At 38.7% G+C, this 9,287-nt stretch overlaps 1 protein-coding gene across 1 annotated transcript in view; it reads right to left on the bottom strand.

Annotated features, from left to right (window-relative positions):
• The window catches only part of LOC149290672 (caspase recruitment domain-containing protein 11-like), a 116,875-nt gene that overhangs the window by 52,010 nt on the left and 55,578 nt on the right, over positions 1 to 9,287 (bottom strand). The window contains exons 11-14 of the mRNA XM_089488459.1: positions 5,938 to 6,041; positions 5,805 to 5,842; positions 2,713 to 2,845; positions 2,171 to 2,372 (exon numbers count right to left, since the gene is read on the bottom strand). Of these exons, the coding sequence (XP_089344585.1) occupies positions 2,171 to 2,372; positions 2,713 to 2,845; positions 5,805 to 5,842; positions 5,938 to 6,041 (477 nt within the window). The remainder of the gene's footprint in view (positions 1 to 2,170; positions 2,373 to 2,712; positions 2,846 to 5,804; positions 5,843 to 5,937; positions 6,042 to 9,287) is intronic.

Here is a 9,287-nt window from a genome sequence, read left to right as displayed (position 1 = left end):
TTTTTAAGTTGTTTTTTAGCGAGGTAGTATTCCTTCACAGGAACTACCTATATATTTAGTGTACTCTATTGAGCTGGGCATGTACCCAGAATAAATCTTTATTTTATTTACCAGTATATGCTTTGGTGGATTAGTTCATACATATACTTCTATATACAAGCACGTGACCAGGAAGGATTGATGAAACCAAACTCCTATGCGCCTGACACATCAGTTAAAACTGTAAGTGCACATCTGTTCTGGCAAGCCAGAACTGATTGAGTTACTACACCATTGTGTTTTTTATGTTGTTTTTTCTCCATATATACTCCACATACGGACCGCGGTGGGTTTATATATACGAAGCCTGATCAAACCATTCAGATTGTGAGTGCATACACAAAAAATTTTCATATAATAATTGAGTCTGACATACTACACTATCAGAGTTATCTCTTCTGTTTATTTTTCAAATTGAGAACCGACCATAACACAAGCGCCCCCTAGTGGACCAAAATTATCTTTCTAACACCAGGAGAGTGTTATTACGGGTTTGCAGCTGTGTATCCGGTTAAAAAGAGAAAAGAAAGTATCTCTTTATTATTTCTTCTTGTAGACACTTTTTTGACACTGGTTTTCACATTTTTCAGTTTTTAACATCACCCTGTGGGCAGAGTATCTCCTGGGGGAACAAAACCAGTTGGCGGATTGGTTCTCCAGACATTGGAGGGATGCAAGCCATTGGATGCTTCAGAGGCAAATATTCTTGGAAATCCAGCGGCTCTGAGGACCATGATCCTTCGAGTGGTTTGGCATCTCTGGCGGTCTCGCTGGACTTTGGCCCTCTCAGCCGTGGTTCCTGGCTCTTCCAGGACCCCTTGGTGCTTCCGTCATTTCCATCTCTGTTGGCGGACCCAGAAGGTCATCCTCACCCTCTGGTGCTTGAGGAGCAACTCTCGCTAGTTGCCTGGACGATTTCAGGGAGCCCAGAGTAAACCTTGGTTTATGGGAGGTGGCTTGTCGAATCTTGGGCTCCAAGGACACGTAAGTCTTACAAAGTGGCCAGGAGAGTTTGGCACTCTTGGTGTGTGGAAGCATGTGCATGCTTTTGAGTTGAATGCGATTTCCTTTTTGCCTGAGGGCGTCACTTTTGTGGTAGGTAGGCGCACTAAGTTGTGTGTAGCCAAGTGCCTTCGCTCTTAACTGCCAAGTACGACTTCTTTGCTCTCGTCCTCTGCTTTGTTACTGTCTTATGTTAAGCCGTTTCGTCCGGTGTCTTCCCTCGCTCTGGCTCGCTGGATCCGGTGGCTGCTTTCTCTGGCAGGTATTGAGAAGTCTTTTGGAGCTCACTCTGTCCAGGGGGGAAGCTGTATCTGGTTCTCTTGCTGCATGCAATAGTCTGTCGGACATTTTAAGGGGGGCCGATTGAACGCACATGTCTACTTTTCACACTTTTTATTTTCGCACCTTGTCTCCTGTGGCTTTGACTTTGGTATCCGAGTGTTAAAAATGCAAATATGAGCCTCCTGCCTTGCCTTAAAATTAGAGATTATTCTAGCCTTGGTGTCAGAATAATTATGATTTTAATAAAGACTGATCAATAGACTTCAATTAGACAGAATGTCCATCTGGTTGATTAACAACTAAGGTGACAGGATGTTTGTCTAGTAGACTAGGCTAAAATAGCACCGCAGAAACACAAACAAATGGCCTGGCCTGGTAAGATTATATTATGTAAAAACTAAAATTTGTTTTCTTTTTAAACAGACAAAAGCAACACAATATTTTTCAAAATGGTTTTTCATTTACTAGTAATAAAATGTGTGAGCTCCCCTTTAACATTCTTCTGGCAGAAACAAAAACAAAAAAGAATAGTTGAGGCTTTGAGCAAATCACATTATCCTGGTTACTTAAGAAGTATGCATAATTTAATCACAAAATCTTGCATTTCCTTCATTACAATTGAATTCAAGTAACCATTTCTTGTCATTAATGTAATAATGTATTTTTGGTAAGTGTGCCAAAAATGATGTATTTATATCTACAGCATGTATCTTATTTCTAAACTATATTTGTCAATTTGTTATTGTATAACTAAATCTGTCCCACATAACATTTGTTTTATTGTAGTATAGTCAATTTTCATATTAAATTAGATAAACCTGTAGATCAATGCAGCATGGACAATTACCATTAAAAGTTGATACCCCTCTTTCAGTGAAGCTTCTTCTGCACCCGAACCAGGCTTGACAAAGTTGATAAAAATACCCCTGTGGTTTCCACCAACCAAAGAGATTTCTGTGCTGAGGTTATCTCCGTTCAGTGTTGCATGCTGTACAAAGGGATTAGTGGTTCTGATCCGCCCTGTTGATGTAACAGAGGGGCGAAAAGGTCTGCAACAAGAAATGTAAGCTTAATAGGAAGTTATGTGTTCTTATTTTCATTTTGGCTTAGTTTAACCCTATAAATAAAATATGCAGAGTAATTTCCCAAGTGTCCACTGCAGACCAGTAGGCTTGGTATGGCCCTTTTTGTATGTTAGAAGAGCATAACAACTGTATGCAAATAAGGTCTATATTATCAATTTAGAAAGGAAAATCTGAGGAGCAATTATCTAGGTAATTAGCAGCACCTTTGCTTGTTCAACGTTTATATTGCAGATGCACAGTAGCATTGGTTGTTGATAGTAAAAAGGCATTAATATAGTATTATCTATTCCAGCTATTTCCTTACCTTTCCAAAGACAACTTTCTAAATATTGAGCTGACTTGTTCAAGGTCAAAACTCTCAAAATTTTCTGACTGGTGTGAAGAGGAGGAGGAATGAACAGATGGTGGTCCATACGAGTATCTGTCTTGAAACTCCTCTGAAACAAACATTAATTTTACACAGTCAAGCAACAGATTTCAGTAAACCAGATTTCTTTGATTAGATGATCATAAAAAACAGCTGGTGGTTCCTAGGATTACTTTTGTTCTGATGAGAATGGAAAACTATCAGATATGAAATAGCTGTACAGTCCTCCCTCCTGTCCTCACTCTCCCTCTGACTCCCATGCATTGAACTCTTCTTCCTGCTCTACATTAAACCAATTCTCTTTTTTTCACCGGAGAGGAGGTTCATGCTGTTCTTTTTTCCTCTAGACCAACCACATGTTGCCTTGACCTGATCCCTTTTCATCTTACCCAGTCTCTTTCATCAACTCTTGTTCCTACTCTAGCTAATTTTTTTAACTCTCCCTCTCTACTGGATCTGTCCCATCCTCCTTGAAGTATACTACTAAAACTCCTATCCTGAAAAAAGCCCTCCCTGGACCCAACTGACCTGTCCAACTACCATTCCATCTCTCTACTTCCTCCACCTCAATGCTTCTTGAAAGAATTGTTTATACCCAATTAACTACACTGTACCTTTTTTGTTTCCAACTCATTACTTCACCCTCTTTAATCTAGTTCTAGCTCCTGACATTCTACTGAGACCATCCTTACTAAAGTTACTAATGACCTACTCACTGCTAAATCCAAGGGCCACTACTCTATACCTACTGGATATTTATGTTGCTTTTCGACACTGTGGACCACCCTCTTCTTCTTCAAACTCTTCATGATCTTGGTCTGCGTGACAATGTTCTCTTCTGGTTCAGATACTACCTTCAGCTTCTTCATCTCCAGTAACACTCCCCTCCCCATAGTCGGGGTTCCCAAGGCTCAGTTCTAGGACCCCTTCTGTTCTCTCTTTACACTTCCCCACTTGCCAAACTAATATCATCATTTGGCTTTCAATACCACCTATATTCTGATAACAGTCAGCTCTACCTATCCTCCCCCTATCTCTCTCCCTCTGCCTTAAACCGAGTAACTAACTAGGTTGCATCTTTTCCTACGTTTCCTAAAACGCAATCTCTCCAAAACCGAACTCCTCCTATTCTCTCCCTCAAATGCTCACATGCCCTCATCAGGTTCGCTGCCTTGGTGTTACCCTTGACTCGTTCACCCCACATTCAGTCTGTCTTAACAAATTGCCTGTAATTGTCCCTTCCTAACACAAGATGCCACCAGGGCTCTTGTCCATGTTCTTATGCCTTGACTATTGTAACCGTGTCTTAGCTGGTCTTACCTGTCTCACCCATCTACAATCCATCAGGAACGATGCTGCCAGACTTATCCTTCTCAACCACTGCTTTAGTAACACCTCTCCCCTCTGTCAGTCCCTTCATTGGCTGGCTTCAGGATTCAGGATTTATTTCAAAATCTTTACTTTCAAAGACCTTCATAGCAGTTCCCTTACTTAAATCTCCTCCCTCATCTCTAAATACACTCCTTACCAGTCTCTGTACTCATCCATTGATCTCCTTCTATCCTCTCCTTTGATTTCAAGCTCTCATGCATGCTTGCAAGATTTCTCAAGGGCTGCCCCTATCGTCTGGTAAATCCTTCCCCGGCCTATCTGCGTTTCTCCCTGCCTTCTGTCCTTCAAAAAATCCCTCAAGATCCATTTCTTTAAAGACGCCAACAACCTCAAGCACACCCTTCCTCCCATATTTCTTAGATCACCTTTCTTAGTCCCTGTACTGCAATACTTATACAGTGGCATTTTTAAGTCTTGTGTAATACACTCTAACTCTAAGCTTGTTTGAGCAGGGCCCTCCTCACCTGTTGTTTATGAAAGTCAAATTGTTATGTTATATACTACTTGTTATGTCCTGTCTACTCTTTGTACAGCGCTATGGAATATGATAGCGCTATATAAAACAAAAAATAATAAATGATTACTAGCAATTAGGTGCTTAAAGCTTTGAACTGAGAAAAGGATAAACCAGAAGAAAATATGATGGGCCCTCTTTTTTTTCCAGTCAAAACTGGGGGCTCCCATTTTGTACCTCCAAAAGGGGATTGCTATCCCCAGCAGGAAAACCTGCTATTCAAATATGTACTCTCACATTGTTTGTTTGTTTGTTTATGTGGATTTACTTGTTTTCTGTACCAGGATGTAGTCCCTTCATGTAGTATTTCCTTCCTTTTTAATGATATTATCTAATATTTTGCTAAAATTATATTTTTACATAACAAATCATTCCTCCAATTCAGCAAGTTCACAAAGAGACTGGTAATGCCAGGCCTGGTACACCAGGCAAATCCCCAGTGGGCCACTCTCCACCGGCTGGATATGCCTGGTGCGTGTTATGTGGGTATAAAAACATACTATACACGCAGACCCTTACAGCCTTAAAGTGCCAGGGCCACCTCCTCATCACCAGTCAGACCTCAGGTAATGCCTATTTATAACTGTGTATTCTATAAAAGTTTACTTATACATAAAATGCAGCAATAATTTTAGGTTTTTGCTTATAACGCTGTAATTTTATTATATTAGTGTAATTGGCTTTATTTACCAGTAATATGTATTATAAAGTGCCAACACTGTTGAGTTTCTACAGTTAGAAGAGCCAGGTTGATCCAACACACTGCACAGCTGAATCTAAGGAAATTCCCTGAAATCTCACATATTAAACTATAATAACTATTGTTTAATTATTAGACACAAGAAAGCTTGCTGTTGTTGGTTTCATAAATTTTTCATAAAGCGTAATGTTCCACCTTACCTTAACTCACTCACAATTCACTTTTAGTGGGACAAACATTTTTGCGTGTTGTTTATACAATTTGAATACTTTGATTATTTGATTTTGTGAGGGAGGGTGTATTACTTTTAGCACAAGTAAAGAGTTGTATAGGGTTCCACAGACATACAAATCTACCTCATAAGCATATCAGATGATAGTTTACTTACCTTGCTCATGCATCTATTTTTTTATTTTAACTTACCATCAAGTTCTAAGCTATCATCATCCTCATCAGGTAGACTATAAAAACAAAAAAGGTTCTTTATTTTTTTGTCTATTAACACTTTAATATATACTAATATTATGAATATCAGTGTAGGGACAGATTGTTTGACCTGTATGCTTGTGCATCTTCCTTACTGCGTCTCATGATGGAGTCATTTCCAGGAGGTTCTGGTGTTGTTGATATAACACTATCAGTGCGATTTCGAAGAGTTGACTAAAAAAAAATAAAAAAATACATATGTTCTTGTAATTTTTGTCTAAAATCTCTTTTGCCAAGGCATTTGACACGGTTCCACACCCTAAAAGGTAGTGAATTAGGGATAACGACAAATGAGAAAGATTTGGTTACTGTTATAGACAACAAACTAGGCAACAATGTGCAATGTCAGTCAGCAGTTGCTAAAGCCAGTAAGGTATTGTTGTGTATAAAAAAGGGCATCAATTCGCGGGATAAAAATATAATTTTGCCTCTGTATAAATCAATGGTAAGGCTGCACCTTGAATATGCTGTGCAATTTTGGGCACCTATTCTAAAGAAGGATATCATAGCACTAGAAAGGGTGCAGAGGCATGCTACAAAATTAATAAAAGGAATGGAGCACTATAGTTATAAAGAAAGGTTAACAAATTTAAATCTGTTTAGTTTAGAAAAACGGCACCTCAGAGGGGATATGATAGCATTATATAAATATATACGGGGCCAATACAAACCATTGTGTGGAAATCTTTTCATAAACAGGACTATGCATAGGACACGTGGTCATGCGTTCAGACTGGAAGAAAGGAGATTTAGTCTAAGGCAGAGGAAAGGGTTTTTTACAGTAAGGACAATTAGGATGTGGAATTCTCTGTACAGACGTTTAAACAGCAACTGGGTGAATACTTGGAAAAACTTCAGCCTATGTAACTATGTACAAAAACATCTATTGTATAGATTTAGGGGATGGGGCTTTTAATCCCTAAGGGCTATTTTTTTTGTAACCTTCGTGACCGAGGCTGTTAATGTCTGTGGTGTTTAACTGTAGTTATCTTCTCATTTAGTGTACCCACACAAATTATATATTGTTGGTTTTCAGGACAGGAAGGGCTAATGTATAGTGAAAAATTGAAAACCAAAAACATTATTTTTCTCATCTAAAAAACTAATTAAAAAACCTGCTAAATAACTACTAATATTTATTCAGAGTTTAGTAATCCCGAATATTTTTCTGTTTTCTTGCTTTTTTTTAGCAAGTTATAGGGCAATAAGTACAAGTAGCGTATTACTATTTCAAAACAGAAACAATGATAACATTGTAACAATGATATCCATCATGAATCCGTAAATCACCCCCCCCCCCCGCATGTAAATTTTTTTTAAAAAGCAGACAACCCAGGGTAATTAACTTGGGGTATTTTAAAACTTTTAATGCAGCCCTTTTACTACCAATGTTTGCCAAAGTAGGTCTCGATCAGACCACTGCTTTGTAAACCATCATAACAGGGCCAGTACATGCTTAACGCCTGGGCACCCATGCCCCTCTCATCAGCCACATTTTTAACCCCAGGAGGCCAGGACTTTTTCAATTTTCAATTAAGTACAATTACTGGGGAAAGTTTTCAATTTACTCATGAAAAACTATATACTATACAGCAGCCCCCCCGTCAATCATGGCAGTAATTTTGCTGTGATCAGCTGCAATATAACATCCGCGTCCAAAAAACTAAAAAAAGAGAACAATTTTGGGTATGTCAGAAATAAATACATTAGAAAATGTACTTACAATGTTTTTGATGCCAGATTTGTTGTCAGATCCAGAGAGTGAGAAGACGGGTTCCATGTTAAAACTGTTGGAGTCCATTCCATCATCATTTTGCCCTCTGACTATTTAAATAAGCAACACAAAGTAACATTTCATATTGAAGATAAATAAAAAAAAAGTGTTGAGAAGACATTTTCCTACACAGCAAATATAATTAGGTCTACTGGGACACATTTAGATATATGGAGGATACAATGTGTTCTCTAATCACTTGCAACTCATGTAACCAGTGGCAATTTTAGAATCTGCTGCCAATGAGCACATATTGGACTATTTTCTTTCTCTTCTTCTTCTGTTTGCATTACATATTTTATTTTTTGAGTGGCGCCTTCACGTGGCTCGAAATGACAATGCAACGACTTTGTTGATCATTGCTGGATGACCCCAAAATGGTATGATTATTTTTCCCACGGGTATGAAAAACTCCAAGGTCCACCGTCCTGCCACTTCTCCCTTGGATTTCTCCAGCCCATTTTATTCAAAGAAATCTTAGGAAAGAGATCTTCGAAGGGAAATATGTTAATGTAGTATTCTCCCTAATCAGCTCCAATGACTTGGCCAATAATAAATCATTTCTGCAGAAAAGTCTTGGTGGATCTTAAATTTAAAGAACCCAGATTTGCTAAGAAAGTGTCTGTCTTGGAATTTGTTCTGGCCTTCAGACTTTACAGAGATGTTATCTGTTTAGTTTATCGTAATAGAAGGGAGGAATTAAATAATTATATATTATACAAAGTAGCGGAACTAGGTTACAAATATGGGGGTCATCCTTTTTTTACGATTATCGCAGATCATTGTCTGTGAAAGCTGCTGCAGCTTTAGCTTGATTCAACTATATTACAGACTGGAGTCAGGTGGATAGAGAATTATTTTGCAGAACTTAAAACTCCTGCTTGTCATATCTGTCAGTCTACACCACATTCGGCTAATTTTTGACCCTCAGCTGACAGCCCTCCACCGGCTCTGTGGGATCATCAGTTCCCTTCCTCCAGGGGCCTATGCCACCCAAAACACACGATAGCTTAGGAAGACCTATCGCCTTCTTCAGCTGATCTCAAATTTGCAACAATTTTAACACCTCTAGTTGCAATTTTAGTCAGTACAGGCTTCTCCACATTTGTACCGGGTGCTACATGCTATGTAAGCAATGCAAATTATTCCCAAAGCAATGACTATATCCAATTAATGTTGATCGACTCAGCTGCAGTATGACCCCCCCCAAAATTAGTCATTTTTTTTTAATACTGGTTTATCATTTGGTTTCCATACAGGGACGGTGGCTCTTCCATAATTTTTTCTAAAATACCCAAATCTCAATTTGGCATGACACAGCTCGTAAAAAGCTTAATTATCTGCCCCATTGATTCCCCTCCCTTCCCTATCTGGAGAGTCAGTCCTATTGGTATTTCTGTGAGCAAATTTTCATAAAAAAATAAAAACGATTTTTTTACTTGTCAGCTCCTTATTCCTCTGTGTGTCCCAGCATCACCGGCTGAAAATCTTTCTCTTAAGTAAACAACACAATGCTGGCTATACTCAATGCAGGGAGAGGTGTATGGTTGTCTAAAGCAGATAGCACAGATGCCTTTAAGTTGTTACATTTTAATTCGGATTTATGGCATCTGCACAGGATCAGGTGGAGGGATAAATACTAGACT

This window comes from Sceloporus occidentalis, unplaced genomic scaffold (genome assembly GCF_023333645.1).
Source record: "Sceloporus occidentalis isolate IW3139 unplaced genomic scaffold, rSceOcc1.0.p SCAF_38, whole genome shotgun sequence".
NCBI classification, from domain to species: Eukaryota; Metazoa; Chordata; class Lepidosauria; order Squamata; family Phrynosomatidae; genus Sceloporus; species Sceloporus occidentalis.
Note: the sequence above shows the minus strand (reverse complement) of the source record. Positions and strands in the feature narration are given on the sequence as shown.